At 47.2% G+C, this 20,128-nt stretch overlaps 2 protein-coding genes across 3 annotated transcripts; one reads left to right on the forward strand and one right to left on the reverse strand.

The window, feature by feature from the left end:
• The first annotated feature begins 926 nt into the window (after positions 1-926).
• On the forward strand, positions 927-11,151 carry NT5C (5', 3'-nucleotidase, cytosolic). Its single transcript, XM_050921074.1, has 5 exons — positions 927-1,574; positions 9,042-9,142; positions 9,218-9,278; positions 10,116-10,230; positions 10,329-11,151. The coding sequence occupies exons 1-5, from the start codon at positions 1,092-1,094 to the stop codon at positions 10,547-10,549; spliced, it is 981 nt and encodes a 326-aa protein (XP_050777031.1). The 5' UTR covers positions 927-1,091; the 3' UTR covers positions 10,550-11,151.
• Positions 10,818-15,385, reverse strand: ARMC7 (armadillo repeat containing 7). Of its 2 annotated transcripts, none has more exons than XM_050921072.1 (4): positions 15,042-15,385; positions 14,076-14,170; positions 13,773-13,982; positions 10,818-12,085 (listed from the first exon to the last, which is right to left on the reverse strand). In XM_050921072.1, exons 1-4 carry the CDS (start codon positions 15,383-15,385, stop codon positions 11,748-11,750), a joined length of 987 nt encoding a protein of 328 aa, XP_050777029.1. In that variant the 3' UTR covers positions 10,818-11,747. The 2 variants fall into 2 exon arrangements, with proteins under 2 accessions (XP_050777029.1, XP_050777030.1); XM_050921073.1 differs by having other exon boundaries at positions 11,026-12,085; positions 13,773-13,916.
• Positions 15,386-20,128: the final 4,743 nt, after the last annotated feature.

The raw sequence follows: 20,128 nt of genomic DNA on the forward strand, positions 1-20,128 counted from the left end.
GCCTCAATCTACTACTGGTACAGCATGCCTGATCTTTCCTTTGAAATGCTTTCATCTGTTATAGCAATAGTTTAAACTATGTGTGTAAATAAACAAACATATGGGGATTGTAAATAAAGAACCATTCCACAGGAGTTCAGACAGGAATGGTGGAAGGGTCATCTCTGATCACTCTTGTGCTCCACCTACTCTGTATCCTGTCAGCCAGGGCTAGCCCATGATCTGATGCATGATGGCTTACATTCCTTTAAAAAAGTAACTAGATGTGTAATTCTCTCAGAATGGCACTAAGATCTCATCCAAATGACAACTTGTGGCAATGAGCTCCACAGGTTAAATACTTTTCTGCAAGCCATTCTTCTGTAGGATGGGAGGGGAAGTAAGTGCCTGAAGGACCAACTTTATACCAATCACTATGTTCCAGAGGCAAGCATATTATGACTTATTTTGTTGCTATTTCCCCTCTTTTATATATACTAACCTTTTTTTTTTTTTCAAATGGAGCAGAGAAAAGGGGCTCCAGTATTACTTGTCTAGCACCATCACTCTGAAGTTCCTTTGTAGGGGTCAGATTTAGCACACGCCTGCTCTTCCCTTACCATACAGGCAGGTGTTACAACAAGAGCAAAACAAACTTTAGAGTTAAAATCTGAGCTTGCCTTGATTTAATTTTTGGACAGACTAAGAAAAGTCAAGTAATTACGTTGAGACTCTTCAGGTGCTGTGGAATGGCAAAGACTTAAAATAAACTTGCGAGCTCTCCTAATTCTCAGGAAGGAAACAAGAAGGGACAGTGCAGCTCGTTCAAACAGCGATGGGCTCAGCTTGTGTAGGTGAAGCTCTCTCATCGACTTATGGTGATATGAACAAATCCTAGCACTGCAGTCACCAAAAAAAAAATTGTGGGAGGCTTTCTAGAATTCGGTTAGGCCTAAAGTTCAGGCACCTGCAGGGGGCTGGTCGGTAGTTCAATAACAAGAAAGCACTTACACAGCTGATCTGGCCAAGCCTGCGACCTCCCTTGCGCCGAGCCCGCCCAGCACACACCGCGCTCCGCTTTTGCGCTCGTTCTGCCGCAGCCTATTGCGGAGATGGAGGAGCTTCCCCACTCGCTGCTCCGGAGCGAAACCCCTTCCGTGACTCCAGCCCTGGCCGGGCCTCGCCATCGCTTTGGAACCACTTCTGCGCGCGGCCCGCGCAATGCCCAGTGCCGCGAGCGCGGAGGTCCCTGCAGCCGCCGGCCGGCCCGCCGGGCACTGATGCATATTCATAAAACAAGCTCCGCCCGGTCCTATTGCAGACTAGCCACTGAGGCTCGCGGCTGGCGCCGCGCCTGCCTGCTACCACGTGGGGTCTACGCGAGGCGCGGGCAGCCGGCTGCGGGCGCCATGGCGGGCTCTGGCGCGTCCCGTCTCCGCGTGCTGGTGGACATGGACGGGGTGCTGGCTGACTTCGAGGGCGGAGTGCTGCGGGCTTTCCTCGCCCGCTACCCTGGGGAACCCCACGTGGAGCTGGCGGAACGCCGGGGCTTCTCCGTCCGGGACCAGTACCGCCGCCTGCGGGAGGACCTGGGGGTGAGAGGCCGGGGGTGGAGCTGCAGCTGGAGCTGGATCGAGGGCAGTGGGGCTAGGCAGAAATATTCCCCAGCGTGGCAGGTGGGCAAAGGGTGTGCCCCAGCTGGCCGCTGCGCTGCACTGCGTGGTGGGCCGGGGGCAGTGTGCCCTGGCTGGGCAGACGTGCTGCAGGGGGAGGGTGCTAATGCAGGGTAGGTGTGTCACAGAGCAAGCTGGTACGTGGATGATCAATGGCTACTTGGCAGCCAGTATCAAGCAGAATGCCCCAAGGGTTGGTCCTGGGGCCAGTTTTGTTCAATAGCTTTATTAATAATCTGGGGGATGGCGTGATTGCACCCTCAACAAGTTTGCAGTGGACATTAACCTAGGAGGAGTGGTAGATACACTGGAGGGTAGGGATAGGATACAGAGGGACCTAGACAAATTAGACAAGGGGTTCTCAAACTGGGGGTTGGGACCCCTGAGAGAGTTGCAAGGTTATTACATGGGGGGTTGCAAGCTGTCAACCTCCATCCCAAACCCTGCTTTGCCTCCAGCGTTTATAACGGTGTTAAATATATTAAAATGTGTTTTTAATTTATAAGAGGGGGGGTCACACTCAGAGGCTCACTATGTGAAAGGGGACACCAGTAAAAAAAAGTTTGAGAGACACTGAATTAGAGGATTGGGCCAAAAGAAATCTGATGAGGTTAAACAAGGACAAGTGCAGAGTCCTGCTCTTAGGACGGAAGAATTCCATGTACTGCTACAGACTAGAGACTGAGTAACTAGGCAGCAGTCCTGCAAAAAAGGACCTAGGGGTTACAGTGGATGAGAAGCTGGATATGAGTCAGCATTGTGCCTTGTTGCCAAGAAGGCTAATGGCATTTTGGGCTGTATAAGTAGGAGCATTGCTAGCAGATTGAGGGATGTGATCGTTCCCTTGTATGGCATTGGTGAGGCCTAGGGTGACCAGATGTCCCGATATTATCGGGACATCCTGATTTTAAAATATTTGTCCTACGTCCTGACTGCACATCAGTCGGGATGCACTTTGTCCCGATAGCGAGGACAGCTCACCATCACCACCAAAGCCCCGGGGCTGGTGTGGCAGCGCTTCCTGGGGAGTTCCTGGCGGCGCGCCCACCCGCTGGTAGGAGCCTGCAGTTCTTGTGGCCCCCAGGCACAGAGGTGGAGGGGATCTCCACATGCTGCACCGGCTCCCTCCTGCCCAATCAGAGCTTGGGGGCAGGGCTTGCAGGCATCTGCAGTGGACGGAGAGCCCTCTGCCACTCCACCCACCCGACCCGACCCTAGGAGCCAGAGGGACCTGCCAGATACTTCCTGGGAGCTGTCCCAGGAAAGCACCGCCTGGACTTCCCACCTCATCCCCCACCCCGGCAGGTCCCTCTGGCTCTTAGGATCGAGGCCCTGTGCGCGGCTGCCATCCTGGGAAGTGCAGCGAGCCAGCGCGGCTGCAAGCTAGGGGAGAAGTCCGCCCCAAAGAGGTGGTGGAATGCCACTGGGGGAGCCGCCACGTGGCTCCGGGTGGCTGGAGGGGGCCCCGGCACTGCCCCACCCCACAGACCACATAGCTCCGCTCCCCACTCACCATGCAGACAGCTCTCTGCAGCGCACAGGCTCCGTTCAGTGTTGGATGCTCTGCACGTTGCCAGCGGGGTAAATAATCCCCGGCCCCTGCCACACCACTCCCATGGGCCACTGCCCGCCAGCAGCTGTGCCCCAATGAGGGCATTTGGCCAGGGATTGCAGCCTGCAGCGGCTGGAGGCGGGGAGGGCACCAAGGGGGGTAGTTTCCCATGTGCCCTCCCACGCAACTGTCTCCTGTGGTGGGGGTGGTTATAAAGCCAGGCGGGAGAGTCAATGGCCACTTTGGGTGAGTCTGCACCACAGTTTAAGTGCAGGGTTAGTGGGACTTGAGTCAGCTGAGCTGCATTAGGGAGCCCTGGGATTAGGGTGACCAAAGGTCCCAATATTAGAGGCTTTGTCTTATATAAGCAATTATTCCCCCCCCTTTCCGCCCCAAAACAGTGTCCTGACTTTTTACACTTGCTATCTGGTCACCCTAGTGAGGCCTCATCTGGAGTACTGTGTTCAGTTTTGGGCCCCACACTACAAAGATGTGGAAAAATTGGAAAGAGTCCAGCAGAGGGCAATAAAAATGATTAAGGGGCTGGAGCACATTTATGAGAGGCTGATTATTTGGGATTATTTAGTCTGCAGAAGAGAAGAATGAGGGGGGATTTGATAGCTGCTTTCAACTACCTGAAAGGGGGTTCCAAAGAGGATGGAGCTCAGCTGTTCTCAGTGGTAGCAGATCACAGAACAAGGAGTAATGGCCTCAAGTTGCAGCGCGGGAGGTTTAGGTTGGATATTAGGAAACACTGTTTCACTAGGAGGGTGGTAAAGCACTGGAATGGGTTACCTAGGGAGGTGGTGGAATCTCCTTCCTTAGCGGTTTTTAAGATCAGGCTTGGCAAAGCCTTGGCTGGGATGATTTAGTTGGGAATTGGTCCTGCTTTGAGCAGGGGGTTGGACTAGATGACGTCCTGAGGTCCCGTCCAACCCTGATATCCTAGGACAGTCTGATCTCAACGGATCGGCTTTAGAGCAAACCAAGAAGGAGCGCAGCGTGAGTGTCACTTGGAGCAACTGAGCATTTCTCTCCGCTTTAGTGGAAGCTGAGAAATGTGCTGTTCCTAGAATACTGGTAAGGCAAAATGGAGGCTACCCCTTTCTTAGGTGTAGTACAGAGGATTGTTGAATGCTACCATTGTTAACTTTTATCGGTTCACAGTGAGCGTGGCAGCCCCTTTCAAAGATGTGTTGGGGAACGAGCAGTCCTGTCTCCTTACTCAACCACAGCCAGTAAAAATATACTCCTGCTGAAACTCTGTCCCCACTAGCATCACCGTTGTGTTCATTCACCCACTGGGACAACCTGTTATTGCTACACAGTAGCGGTAATGAAACCTTCCATCCAAGGATCTCTAAGCACTCTACAAAGGTTAGCTGGGTCTTCCAGGGAGGGGACTGCAGTACACACAGCAGCTACAGGAAACAGTGTATCAAAGCTGCAAACGAATCCAGATCTTTTAAGCTTCCAGTAGCCTAAACTATTTGCCTTTGGTGGATTCCCCTAATGTCTGATACTGAATGAGTGTTGTGGCTGTGTAGCTTTTTTTTTTTTTTTTTTTCAGTAAACATTAAAGAAGAATAAAACTACTAGGAACGTGGACTTGAAGCTTTTTCTTTACAGAGTATTTAATGCCCTCTACAAATAGTAAGAGGAGTGCTGGACCAAGTCACATCAGATACCTTCCCTGAGACATCCACTGTTTCTATTTTTAAAGTCCCAAATGGGCTAGAAAACCACCCATGCCTGTAACTGGCAGCGAAAAGACCATTATTTATGTTCCTCTTTTTCTCTGTCACCAGAGCTAGGTACTTGAATCACTCAATCCAGTCTGATTTTCATAGCTTTAATCTGATCAGGCTATTCACTTGCTTCTAGTTAGTGGCTATTTTTATACTAGGAACTTTTTGGCATCTTCATTGTCCTCTACATTAAGTAAATAGGACCCCAACCCAATTGAAATGAAAATAGTTTATTCTCTGAGTGAATCTGACCCTGGTATCCAGATGCTTTGGGGCAAACATTTTTATTCTAGTAGGCTGTGCTCTTGTCTGTGTTGCTAGTCTATACATTATTATGTGGTGAGTCTGTAATCCACCTCATGGTGGCAAGGTGGATTTTGGCCTCTTTGTGGGTTTGTCAGATCCTATTACTGATCAATACCCATACTTCCCACCCCCCAAAAAACTCAGGGATGCCAGTGGGATACAGAGTCAGTACCTCTAGATCACTGGTTTGAATCCATCTGAGGTCAGAATGAAAGAAAGCTTTTACCATCTGATAACTGTTAATTTTAATTGTGGTTATTCTCAAAATGTGCTAGGTGCTGTACATGCGTGTGAGAAACTGTCTCTGCCCCAGGGCAGGTACCATGTTTCTGTATGTGTCTGTATGGCACCTAGCAGGTTAAGATTTAATCATGACTGGGGGCTCTATTTGTTAGGCTGATTTAAATTATTTGATGACAGGTATGTGTCTTAGTTCCATATTTAAATAATTCACTCTGCCCCTTTACTAAATCCCATTTAGTACTTTTTGGTGTTTAAATGTCATTGTTGTTTGGTATTTTAATCCTTGCCTAATCAATAGGTATTTTATTAATTGTCCTTTGTGCTGAACTTTAACCATTGCCTACTTCCAAGCTTTAGTTGTTAATTCTTGTTTTAATATTAAGTGTTGCTTCCTTTCTATTTATGGTCATAATTTAAGATGACCTAATTTCACTTTGTAAATGCTCTGTTTTTTAAGTTATTGGTGTTTAACTCCTTTCTCTTTGCTGTACTTGACTGCCAAGTTGTCTGTGTGAAACAATCTGGGTTCTGCTTCCCAACTGACAGGTGTTCACACTACAACACCTGGATCATAGCTTAGCCAGATTCAATAAAAGGATTTGACATCTGCAGGCATAACAAGAATACCTAGAGTTGTAATAAGTATTTAAAAAAAGTAACAACTCAACAAACAACAACTTGGGGCAGCCAGGGCCACCCAGAAAAGGCGGCAGTTTGCTGCGGGCCCCCAAACTGAGTTGTATTGTGACTTGGCGCAATACCACTCACTAAAATTTGGTGATGGAGGAGCTGCCGGTCCAAACCTGAGCAGCTGCTGCAGAGTGAGTGCAATACGGGCTAGCTCTCCAGTCGTGGCAGCGCAAGTGGCATGACAGGCTAGCCACTCCAAGTACAATCCTGTGTAAAACCCTAGGCAGGTACTTGGGGCAGCTAGCCTGTCCCAGCACTCATGCCACCATAGCTACTATTTTTAGAATGCTAGCTCAATCAGAACTAGTGCATGTGTGTCTCCTGGACTTGGAAATTACACTCCAAGCTCCCATGTAGACATACCCGAAGTATGAGTGGGAGCTTAGTACCCAGAGTCTATTCAATCCTTTAGGCTATTGTGATTGCTAATGAGAGGGTGAAGAGTTGTGGTGGGTTTGTGATGTGAGTAGCGTTCTGCTACAACCAGCACAGAGACTCCCCAAGTGATTTCACACAGATCACGGACCAACCACCCAGTGGAAACTTTTTTTTTTTTTTTAATGGATTTGAGTTGAATGCAGACCAGTTATGTCCAACTAAAAGGTGGATGAATGACACTTTTAATTTTGTTTGCTGTGTTTAGAATGAGGAGGAAGCGCATAACTGAATGTATGGAGGGCTACACCCCACCTCAGGCAGCGTAGCTTCTTAGTAGGGGACAAAGGTGCCTCTGAACCATATAGCAAATCCTACAGTACAGCAGTATTAACTCACCTTTTCTGTGCCCTTGTCTCACTTCAGGCCCTTGCTACCCTTAAGGGAGTCTTCTCTGAAAGTGAACTTTCTCCTGGCTTATGATCACCCTCTTAAACCGTGCCAGGGTGTAGGTCAAAACCTTCCTGTTCCTTCTAAAGGTCTGGTTTCCATCAACTTCAAAATGTCTTTGTCACGTTATTCCACCTCCTCCCCACGTCATCACAGTTTAGGCAGCTGCATCAAAACACTGCCTCTTGCTCCGATTGCTGAGGAATGAGCAGTAATCCCCCACCACGCCTGAAAACTGTCAGTTGTGGAGCTGCCTAGGAGTGTCCTGTTTATGGCAGGGGAAGGAGAGCGTGGAGCAGAAGCAGATAAACTCTTTTATTATTACAAGCAGGCTCATCCCTGTGCCTGGAACACAGGCACCAGGACCGAGGGGTACCTCCCATACTAATGGGCTGTGGGGGCCAGTGGAGTCCCCCCATGCAAATGAAGGCTGCTGTTAGGGGCAGCTCTATGTATTTTGTCGCCCCAAGCATGGCAGTCAGGCAGCTTTCGGTGGCACGCCTGCAGGAGGTTCGCCGGTCCCACGCCTTCGGTGTACCCACCGCCGAATCCATGGGATCGGTGGACCTCCCACAGGCATGCTGCCAAAGGCAGCCTGACTGCTGCTCTCACGGTGACCGGCAGGCCGCCCCCTGCACCTTGCCGCCCCAGGCACGTGCTTGCTGCGCTGGTGCCTGGAGCCACCTCTGGCTGCTGTAACTTGTTCCTCTGCTTCAATGGGCAGCGGAGCAGAATCACCAGGGTGCTGCTTGTCCTGGCTGGGACCTTCATTCGTGCCCCCTCCCTGCCGCCATTCTGTTCCAGAACAGTCCCTGCTCCTGTGGTTGCTGGAGATGGCTTTGCACCTGGTGTAAGGTTCTCTGAGCCAGGTGTTCTCCAGAGCGGCCTTCTACCTGCCTTGCAACACTTCTGTTCTCCAGCCAACTAGCCAGCAAAAAGGGGCCAGAGCACAGTGATGATTCTGTCCCTTATTTACTTCCAGAAACGGACAAGAAAAGTCAGTCCTGTTATTTATTAGAGCAGCAGCATGGTCTCAACTACGCATGAGACGGGGAACAAGGACCTCACCAGACTGAGAACCAGTTCTGCTGTTTGCATGACCATGGACGAGTGCTTTTAACCCCTATTTCTTTATCTGTGTCAGGCTAAAATCTACTCACAGGGGCAATGGGGATTAAGGACCACAAAATGCCCTGTATTATTGAAATGTCTTTGTAGCAGCAAATCACAGGAGGAGGCTGCATTATATTAAAAATCACACTTATCATTGTTCTGCCTGGTCCTTTTCAGCCTCTAAAATCAGGCCCTTGGCTACAGGTATATGAAACAAACTGTCAGTGACAAGCCTGGGTTCAGCACAAGGCATCATCTCTGTTGCCTTTCAAAATACAAGTAAATAAGCTTTGAATTTCCTCGCTTTGGTCATTTTGCCACTAACTTAAACATCTTAAAATAGAATTTGTACTGATGTTATCACCGTGGGGAAGGTGTCGCACTGAAGCCAGAATCTGCTCTTAGACATTTTAATCATGTTGCTTGAAGCCTTAGAGAGCACATATACAACAGCATGGAGAGCAACACAGGAAACCTCCCTCGAGTATGCTGGCAGGATCAATTGTAAAGCATGAGGACAACGGAGTCTCCATGTCCCAGTCTGTCCTTGGCCCCTCTGCTGAGGGTACCAATTATTATGCTGTGGTATTTTGGGGTATTCATTTGGTGGCATGTTTGTTTGTTTTTGTAATGAGGTGGATATATATATCTACTGGGAACTGGAATGACATCCAACTACTCACTTCACACAGGCCACCAGATGGTAACAACTTCCAGTCATTACCTGCCTGGCCTGGATTTGTCCTGGCAACCAGTGGGTGAGACTGTGACCCATTACCAATTATCTCAGCCACTTGGTCTCCCTTTGAAAAGTGAACAAAATAGGTCCTTTTGACCCAGGGTAAATTCAATAGCTATTATGCAGAAAGCTACAATAAAAAAAATTGCTCATTCTCCTCCTCTCTCTTCCAGGCTAAGGTAGCCAGTGTCTATGAGTCACCTGGCTTCTTTCTGGGGTTGGAGCCGATTCCAGGAGCCATTGAAGCCATGCAGGAAATGATCCATATGCAGGAGTAAGTACACTTTGCAGTACACAGCTCTTTTCTATTCTCCATGTTTGACTACTAATCAGGGCTGTTTCTTTTTAGCACTGAAGTTTTTATTTGCACGAGCCCCCTGCTGAAGTATGAGCACTGCATCCTGGAGAAGGTTGGAGCTTTCCCCTCACCCTTGCTTTAAGACTGCTATTGCAGAATCCAGCCCCTTTCAACTGTTAGTACGTGCCCAAGTACCATACCAACGTGTACAAAGCCAAGCTGCAGCCTGTGAAGTCTGCAGGACCCAGCATGCAAAAATACTCCATCTGAGTGGCAGCTTTTCAGACTGAGAGGAAGTATTAGAGGCCAGAAGTAGTACTGTGTCATGCCTTTTGCAAGGCATCTGAGTCTTATGCAATAGAAGCCAGAATATAATACTTAAAAACCCAACCAGACAAACAAACAACCAACTTTCAGCAACTCATACCCACAGTAGCAAGAAATGGCATGGGAAGGGTGGGGGAGGGTAAAAGAACAGATGCAATATGGTCAAGTAGACGCTGGCTTGACTCACTACATACTCCAGAGGCAACCAAGGGGTGTCTGATGCATTGCACTGGGAAGGGACTGCATGCCAGAGGCTCCTGTGAGAAAATCCTGACTAAATTGAGAGATGATCACTGCCAGGCAGGAATGCAGGGAGAGAGGGGTTATTACTCAAGTACTTTGGGGTTAGATAATGAAGAGCCTGGTATATGCCGTAGGTTGACTCTCCTCTCATGCTGCTTTACACCAGTCTAACTTCCTGTTACCCAGTGCAGTCATGAGCGAAGGGCATCGAAAGTACAGTTCACATCAGTCCTTTAGGTGTCCTGCACCACGGCCCAATTGCAGGGTTCATAACACTCCTAGAAGAGATTTGGGCCTGTAGCATGAGATCACTATGCTACAAATAGTCAAACTTGTGCTAAGTAAAATTCTTCTAATGCTCTACTTCCTCCCCTAACAGTACAGCTGGGTGGAAAAACACTTGGGTCCTGAGTTTGTGGAGCGACTGATTCTGACCCGGGATAAAACAATTGTGTCAGCTGACCTCCTGTTCGATGACAAAGACACCATTAAAGGTTTGGGGAACTTGAGGTGACGATTTCACAGCTGTTGATTTACTGTTATTTGGGGAAAAGAACAACTAACTTCAGCTTTCCATTGTGGCTCTTCTCAGGTGCGGAGCCTAAGCCGAGCTGGGAACACATCTTGTTCACTTGCTGCCATAACAAGCATCTAAAGCTTCAGACCCCACGTAGGCGGCTGCAGTCATGGGCCGATGACTGGAGGGGGATAGTGGAAAGCAAACGTAGAAGTGATGCGGAAAAAGAATGCTATGCTAGTCTTATTGCCAATGGAAACGGACAGGTTGGGAACTGGCAACGAAATCCCATTTAAAGGAAGCGCACTGACCTGGGTAGGGGGCAGGTTTAAGGGCCAAAGATACAAAGCTTATTTAAGATCTGTAACTTCTTTAGACTATTTGGAGGGAGAAACTCAACAAGAGATGAGCAGCTGTTTATATCATGTTTTGGGTTGGCAGGAAGGGAGGATGAAGAAATTAGAAAGAGGAAGCAGGGCTGTAAAACTCCATGAAAGCACTCTGCCCTCCGTCCCATTCACTCACGCAGTATCTGAAGCTGTAAGTATGAGGGACACAGTCACGTTAGGAAAGGAAATCTTGTTTTCAACAGTTTAACCATTTTAATAATCTCGCATACTAAACCAGATTGGCTGTTCAGCACCCTTCCACTTTTCCCCCTGCTTGGCGCATAATGAAAGTAGATAGTTTCACTTCCTGGTTCTCTTGCCTTAATGTGAGCTGCTAAGGTTTGGGTTGCAAATGCTGTATTCGGTGAATGTCTGATCCAGAATTGTCTACACTTAATGTTTTATTCAGAGTAAGTTATACAAAAGCTACTACAAGACCGGTTGTCCTTCTGTGCTGCAGTCTGCTGTTAGTATTCCTTTTAAAATCTTAATCTGCATCTTTCCCACCAGCTATGTTGTGGTGAATACATTATTCCTATTGATATTTAACATCAGTAGAGCTAATTAACTGGCCAGGGGCCCGTGGTATGAGGATGCTGGCTCATACTTAGTCCTGAGGTATGTGATCAGACTGCAGATTGTAAGGGGAAGAAGGTGCATTCTTTCCTACTGAGAAATAAAGACATTAATTTAAATATATTTCAAAGCTATAACTGAGAAGACTGGCAGCAATAGCTGCAGCTAGGGCAAAGGTGATGCAAAAGAATTGTGTTGGGTTTACATTACCTGACACCCACACTGGAAATGGTAACATCAGAAATGGTTATTTGGATGATGGTTCAGGAGTTGCTTGTCCTACTCTCTAACAGCCATAATTTTGTTTTGTAGCAGTTCAACTGCTAATCCTGTCTTCTGGACCCATGTCCTGGCTCCCCACCTGCCCCTTTCAAACTGAGGTGGAATTTTAGGAATGTCTTTCACTAGTTTCTAGTTTCACCAGCCTCTTGACCTATCCTGCAGGTGGAGGGGGCTCTAAAGATGGAGTCAAGAATATTTCTTCTCATGCAATAATAATCTTAAACTACTCCATGTGCTCTGCATAACATCAGTCCTTTGGGAGTGGGATCCCTACAGCTGTATGTTTGCTCAGGTTCCTGGCTTCCTCCACCTGCACAGGAGAGCAGTAATCCTCAAGGAAGACCCTTGCTAGGTTGCTTAGCCTCCTGTTAGCTGAGAGGGAGAAACGTAGCATGCACTCCACCACCGGGAGCGCTGTGGTCTGTTGGCGAGACTGGGGTGTGGTCAAGTACATCAGAGTAGTCACTGCTGACATCACTGTCTCCTCATTTGAGCTGGATAAGCAGTTTATTACAGGTGCCACCCCATCTGCCTCCAAAATATAGTCCTTGTTTGTTTTATCCAGACACAGATTACAAAGACCACCTGAAATAGAAAGGAGAGGGAGTGTGGCACCAGCTACCACCACCTTAGATCACCCTCTTAACACCTAACTCCCTCTTGAGGTTCAAGTGGCATTGCTGCAACCAGGATCCTCAACTTTCTTAGGGCTTGTCTACACAGTAACTAAGATCAAAATAACTGATCGCTGCCGTTCATGCCTTTAGTTCAGAGCAAGTCTAACACAGATAGTTTTCTTTAAAAACAAAAACAACCTACTTAAGTTATATCACAACAGGATGCTCCTGTGAACTAAGTGTGTCCATACATAGACTTGCACTGAACTAACTACAGGTGTGAATTCCACCCAATTTAATGTGCTCGTTACTGGTATATAAAAGTACATGCTATACCAGAAACAAAATACTGGTTTGCACTTCAGTGAGACCTTTGTCCCCACATAGAATCAATTGGCCACAATATTTTTATAGTAGTTGGTAAACTCTGTTCCACCCTGCTCCCGGACTAAATTTATTCTCAAAAGTCTGTCCGTCCTTCCTCATGGTGATTTTTCAACCAAAGCACTCATTCCCTTATATGATGTTAGGGGGCGCTATGCTGTTAGAGGTAACATCTTTCACAGGAGATTAAACAAAGACAGAACTTGTCATTTAAAAATCGTCTGGTAAATTTTTCAAGAGGGGGGTTAAAAGATTTGGTTTTCTGTTAAGGAAGTGCCTTATTTCATCTCTGAGGTGGCTACACTCCAGGAAAGAGTGAGAGATTCCTGGAAATAGCTTCTGTACTGCACAGGGGCTATAGTAAGACTTTAATTAGTTATGAGAGGTGCTACTAGAAGTAGCATGGCATTATTAATACTAATTAAGATATTGTAAATATGATTTCTATTACTTGGTGCAAATACTAATATGTATCCTGTACTAACAGCACTTTGCACTTAGGGTGCAGCCATACTAGCAACGTTTGATCAATAACATCCCTAGTGCAGCTCTGCCAGTGGAAGCTGTAGTAAGTACACACGGCTATGTGTATTCAACCATCACATCATCTAACCCTGCTAACCATTCAGGATTTGAATTTGGCATGTCTGGCTTCCAGTCTGTATTGAATCTGCTGACTGGCTCTAATGGGATTCCTCAGAAGACTTCATTATATGATTTAGAACAGGTCCTTTTAGAGGACTATCTGTCAATAATAATTGTAGTAACACAATACTGGACTTGCTCGTGCTCTATGGCAAAATCTTAGTTGTTCTCAATGACTGTATCATTACAGTAGGGACGTGGATTAAAAATTACAATTAAACTAGTTTTTTTGTTCCAATATTCAGAGTTTTACCAAGTCTTAGAAAGTAAGTTTGTTTATTTTTCAGCACTGCAGCATATTAGTGGAATGAAGGGGGGACTTGTCTTAATGTGAAACAATTCACTTCAAGCCCCTAGCTTGATCTCTCAGCTGTTCCAGCTATTCTATATATGTTTTTATACTGCCCTCATCACCGGAGTGTCTCAGGGCCTTCCAGTATTGCATTAAGCAGTTTGATCAACATCTGCCACAGATGGTTTGTCATATGTGGTTGATCCTCTCTCCCTAATCCAAGTGACTACAAAATCAAAGCACTGAGGCTAGCATCCCCTGACCCATCAGTATCCAACCAGTGCTTGGAACTACTATTGTTCATTTTACAGACAGTTTTAAATCCACTCCTTACCAATTGCAAACTCCACAAGGATCTCATTGTCCTCTGTGAGCATATCCAGGAACAGGTCAAGGACTTGAAGCTGTCGGAGATATTCATAGTTCTTGGGATCATAGGCGAAGTTGGCTAGATTAGCCAGTACTTGCTCCTTGGCTTCTGCAATATATAAGCAGCATTTAGGTGAAGAAAGCAGCAGCTGAAATGGGCTGGGCTGTCTAATTCCTGAAGGGAAAAAATCAACCAGCAACTGATGAGCCAGTTATGATCCTGACATTTGGAATATACCTTAATAAAAGGAAAAAAAAATAAGCTCACCTGGACTCTCTGTTACCTGGAACTCGGTGACCAGCGCTTGTAAGTATTCAAGCCGCCCCAGTTCCAGCAGATCCCGCTGCTTTTGGGACATGGTGCTAGAGAGAGAAAATTAAGTTTTTTTTCACTGAATGGCCCGTTTCACTGCAAGGTTAATAAAAACATTCTAACAAGTGTAGAATATTCAATTGATTTCCCTTTCCCTCCCGACTCACTACAGGAACTAAAACTGGCAGTATTACAAGCTCAGGCCTTGTCCATGTTTTGGATCAGAACCATGCTAGCTACAATGGGGTTTAAACATGCCTTAGCTGCACTGAGAATCATTGACAATTGTCCCATGTTTGATCTAGCATTGGTGCAGGTCCATTAGTGGTATCATAGACTACCCTTGAGTGTTTTTACTGTAGTGTCTTCTGAGTAGGGCTAGATGAATGCTGGTAAAACCCCCTGCTCTTCACCTACACTACAGTTTCCATCATTGCAACCTTTGGTGGATTTGTTATGTTGATTTTCCTAGAGTAGATGAGGCCACTTTGAATGGGATGGAAGCTCCCTCTATGCTTAAAATGTACTATTGCCAATCCCAAACATTCAAAAATGGAGAGTCAAGATGCACAAAATAATGAGATTGGTTTAAAAACCACAAGATTTGCAAAGAAAATAATACATTTTTGTTTCTTTCTATTTGCCGGGAGGTTTCTGAACCTTTAGGCTGCACCGGATCACATTTTCATGCTTTTCTCCACAACAAGGGCTAGAACCTGACCTTTTTTTTAAATGACAGACTCTCATGTAGTCACAGGACTCCAGGAGCTGGGGCTTTAAGAACCCTCAACTCCAGTGATTGCAAGACTCTGACAATCAGAAGAGCTAGCAACACTGCGAGTGGCCCAGGTTACTACCCAGGTGCCTCCTGGCCGGGTTACAGCAGGACCCTCCCGCTTTACAGTCCAGCTCGGGGCTTACACCGTCTCCGGCGCTGTCCCAGGCCCTGCGCTGCGGACGCCAGCAGCGGGGGGTCGGGACCTGTGGGGCGCAGCTCTCCGCGCAGCAGGGGCCCACGTGCGCAAGGACCCGGAACGGGACCTGCTACCCAGGCCCCCTGCCCTGCCCTCACGCGCGGCGCGCCCCGCAGCGTCACTAACCGCTCCCAGCACCAACACGGGGCACAGACGAGGTGACCCAGGCAGCAGGGCGGAAATGACGTAAGGGCAATCCTGAAAGAAGGGCGGAAATATTGAGAGCGCGGCCGGACGTGACGTTGGCGGAGGGCGGGAGGCCTGTAACGGTGGCTCGCTGTGATCCGCCATGGTGCGCCGTATGTCGGCGCGGAAGCGGCTGGCAAAGCCTCTTCTCTTCGGCAGTATCCTGTGTGCGTTGGCCACCGCCTTCGTGTACAGGTGCGGGGAGGAGGGACTTGGCCGGCAGAGAGCGGAGGGGAAGTGCTGGGGGGCTCAGTTGGGGGGGGCGCACTGGAGGCCCTGGCTGGCAAGGATTGGGGGGGGGCAGATGGAGGGGCTACTGGGGGAGTTGCTCGGCAGGGATTTTGGGGGCAGGTGTTGATGGGCACTGGAGGCCTTGGCCAGCAGGGATTTGGGGGGCAGGTGTGGGGGGGCACTGGAGGCCTTGGCTGGCAGGGATTTTGGGGGCAGGTGTTGATGGGCACTGGAGGCCTTGGCCAGCAGGGATTTGGGGGGCAGGTGTGGGGGGGCACTGGAGGCCTTGGCTGGCAGGTGTGGGGGGGCCTGAGGGAGTTGCCTAGCAGGGATTTTGGGGGCAGGTGTTAATGGGCACTGGAGGCCTTGGCCAGCAGGGATTTGGGGGGCAGGTGTGGGGGGGGCACTGGAGGCCTTGGCTGGCAGGGATTTGGGGGGCAGGTGTTGATGGGCACTGGAGGTCTTGGTGGGCAGGTGTGTGGGGGCACTGGAGGTCTTGGTGGGCAGGTGTGTGGGGGCACTGGAGGTCTTGGCGGGCAGGGATTGAGGGGGCACTGGGGGTCTTGGCCAGTGGGGATTGCGGGGAACTCAGCTGGGTGCGGAATGCTGGCGGGGGTTGGCTTGCAGGGATTGGGGGGACTCAGCTGGGTGGGGGGCGCTGGGGGCCTTGGCTGGCAGGGATTGGGGGGGCTCAGCTGTGTGTGGTGGATTTTGGTGGGGGCCCTCACTTAACTGCAGTGACCATCTTTCTCTGTCTCAGGCACCACTTCTTCCCCGAGGTGGAGGAGCTCCGTGCCAGGGAGCATGAGCGCTATGAGAAGAAGCGCCAAGAAGTGGTGGAGAGGCGCCAGAAGCAGCTGGCTGAGCTGGCAGAGAGGAAAGCTTCCCCATAGGCTGTGATTGGAAGGAGAGACTTTGCTCTGGAGACACTGCTCCTTCAGTGGGGATGGGGAGCTGTGTTGGGAAATGAAGAATGAATGTATACAACTCTCACACATGGCACACAGCTCACATGGACTGACAGTCTGGAGGTGTGGGTTCAATTCCTAGCTCTGCCAATGATCTGCTTTGTGTGATGTTGGGCAAGATACTCAACTTCTCGGGTCATCTCTGCTAGGAAAAGTAGTTGAGTTTAGACTGGACTTAGCTAATGCGCTAGCTGAGCCTAACCTAAATTTGACCCTTTTCCTAGTTTAGATACCTTTAGCTAGTCAAATTGGAGCCCAGAAGATGTTACCTTGCATCTACACCAGAAAAAAAAAAGTCAGGTTTTGCTAACCTGTATTAGCCAAGCTTGATCTGAACTTGACCACTTTTCCTAATCAAGAAAAACCCTCTGTGCCTCAGCTTTCCTATTTGTACAGTGGGGTAATAATGCTTGCCCACTTGTATGAAGCATTCTGAGATCCTTGGATGAATGGTGCTATATAAGTGCTAAAATAACTGACAGGTGATAATATACCTGGGCTAATTGCCAGGTAGGGTGTGAGGTGTCCAGAATTCTTCTGGATCTCTTCAGTGTAACAGCATTGTATATCTTATCTTAAGTGATTTTTTGTAGTCTGTTGTTTCTGCCATGATAGTGTTGCACACCACCAAATAAGACTTTAACCACAACTTCTGTCTGATAAGTCATCTTTAAGAGTGACTGATGAGCTTAATTTAGGCATAAAATAACAACCAGTGGGTTGCACCCAGGGATTGATTTATTGCTCTGAGTGGCATTCACAGCAGATTTCTTACTGTTAATTGGAATGTTTTCTTCCCTATATTTTATGCTGAAAAACAAAGGGACCACTCTCCCTTGAAATTACAGATGTAAATAAACAAATACTATAATGTCTAATGCTTCCTGTAGTAGAGAACCTTGGGTAGGAGCCTTTTCTTTGCTTTAGGAAGGGCCTAAATTTTCCCCATGCGATGAAGAGTTATCCACACATAAGGCTTTTGCTCATTATCTTTGTATTTCCGTACAACAATATTTTTTAAATCCCCTGTCCTGTCCTACTTCCTCAAACTGCTGTAGTATCTGCATTCATAGGAATGGCCATACTTGGTCAAACCAGTAGTCCATCTAGTCCAGTGTCCTGAATTCAGCCTGCTACTAGGAGAAGTTTCGTTCCAGGCTGTACCTGTGTTGACCAGCTTTCTTGTAGACAAGGACAACAAATTTCATACCTACTCTGCACTCAAATGGAATCTGTTCATCCATCCCTTTTGGGTTTGTTTACTCTGGTAAATTATTAGACATGCTGAGTTGCAAAACAATGGTAAAAGAAAATTACATGGGATACCTGTGGCTGCAGGGGATAAGAGTGCGTGTGTGGGAATAAAGTTTTTGAGGCCTTGGGAGAAGAAAGGAGAGAGAGAACATGGAGGAGATGATAGAGAACAGAAAATAAAGTAAGGAAAGAAAGAGGAGAAGGGCAAAGCGGAGGGAAAGAGAATGAAAAGAGGGAACAGCACATGCACAGAAAAATACATGCTTTATAAAACGAAAAGAAAAGTGGAGTGAAGCCAGGAGGGGAAGGAACATCTCGCAAAAGGACAGGAGATGACTCTATGCCAGGAGTACAATGTCCTGGTCTAAATTCAAGTTGCACAGGTTTAACCAAAAGTGTGATTCTAAACCAGTTTACTTAAGCTGGTGCCACTTTGTGTACGAACACTCTTAAATGGACTTAAACTTGGCTTGTGTCAGTTTAGCTTACACCTATATTACTTACTTATTTATAATTTATTTGTATTACTTGTAAAGTTACAGGTGTGAGCTAAATTTGATATAAACAGTCTTAAACTGATGAGTACCCACCCAGGTTTACACTGGTTAATTAAACTGAGTTTTAAACCAATTCAAGTTAAACCAGTGCAGCTTCAGTAGACAAGGCTTAGCCTGGGAGTTGGAATGAACTGATCAAATAGAAAGATGGTTGCTACAATTAAATGCAGCACCCAATCATTTTAAAATTATAGGAGTGTGGCTAGGTGTGTGTGTGTTAAAGTGCAGGTATTTTCACCTACGCTTGTAGGCCAGGGTTGCACTAGAAACTTGTCAGTGGAGCTGTTGGGTAGTGGCGTGATTTTTTTTTTTTTATGACACTTATATTGGCAAAACCCCTACTCTAACCACTACAGTTATACCAGCATAAACACACTTTTGCCAGCATAGTTTATTTCACTCAGGGAACTGGTATAAGGGAAACCAGCAAAAGCACTGTTTTGGTGGTATAAGCATCTGCACTAGAAGGGTTTGCTATTACAGTATACCAGCAAGCCTTTTTCTAGTGTCCACTTGGCTTGTGTCCTTAAGGTAGTAACTAGTATTTTCAAGCCCTGCTCATCTGTAAATGGAGTTGCGGGGAGGACAGTAAGTGCATGGGAACTAGGCCAGTGTTTGAATGTGGAGGGGTGGGTGGGAAGAGTATGTGAATGAGGGGAGAGAGATGGAGAAGGATTTTGCCAAGACAGAGAGAAGTGATTAAGAAGTCTTAGACTGTAGGGGTTGGAGAGGAAAACGTGATGAGAAGGTGATTAGGGATGAAGGAGCGGCACTCAGAAGTATTAAATATGTGCTCAGTCAGCCTGTAATTCTGCACACACAATTAGAAGGAACATTGCCCTGTGGCATGTATTGGTTTTGCCCAAGGAACAGGGTTTGTGGAAATGGCTTGTGTCCATTAGCTGAAGCTGAATGTACATACTGTAGGGGCACACTGTTCAGTTCATGCTATTCACTGCAAGACTAGTGGGGAAATAAGGCAACAAACCATAATATCAGGAGAAGCCTGACTTTGTTTGTCTTTTTGAGACCTGCTAGTTCTGTTTCCTCTGTCCGTAGTCTTGCTTCAGCATAAACCCAAGTTGGCCAGAAGGTGTGGGAGTGCTTTTTGTATTTAATAAGGAGGAGCTGTGTGGAGGTGAGTTAATTTTGTACTCCTGGCTTGTGAGTCTTGCAAGGTTTACATAGCAATTGTGGGAGGGAATTCACAGACCACACTAGTACTCTGTGATAGGACCCTTTTCGGGCCAATCTAGGTGCTTATCACTTTCAGGCTGGCTTAGTGCAATGATCTTGACTTGATTACCCTTGAAGACCACTTGTCAGCTTCAGCTGGTGCAGAGAGATCCTCTGTGAACATGTCACTCTGATGCTCTGTGCTGGCTGTTTATTTATAGTTGAGTATGTTCTCTAAACGTCCGGATGTACCAGGTACTTGACAGGGTCATTAACATCTACTGGGATAATATTGCTAACAGAGCATTTACAACTGAGGATCTGTACCAGTGGAACTGGTTTCTGCTGCTAGGCTACCAGAGCTGGAAGTCAGTGAGTTTTAGGTTATAACAGGCATATGTTCGTTAAGGATTTGATGCTTAGATATCACAGTGATGGGTGCCTTAGATTCAGCCTAAACTCAGTAGGTTGTGTTGTAAGGATCTGATTGCAATACCCATTGTTACAGGACTACAGCAATGGGTACGTTTTAAAAATATCTATGAGAATGTTAAATTCGATCATAATCATGAAATTTTCTTAAGTCTGAACTCTTGATCTGTATGTCATAGCAATCAATAGGCTTAATTCAAAAGTGCTTAGCCCATAAGGGTGGATGAGAC

The sequence above is a fragment of the Gopherus flavomarginatus genome, chromosome 12 (genome assembly GCF_025201925.1).
Source record: "Gopherus flavomarginatus isolate rGopFla2 chromosome 12, rGopFla2.mat.asm, whole genome shotgun sequence".
NCBI classification, from domain to species: Eukaryota; Metazoa; Chordata; order Testudines; family Testudinidae; genus Gopherus; species Gopherus flavomarginatus.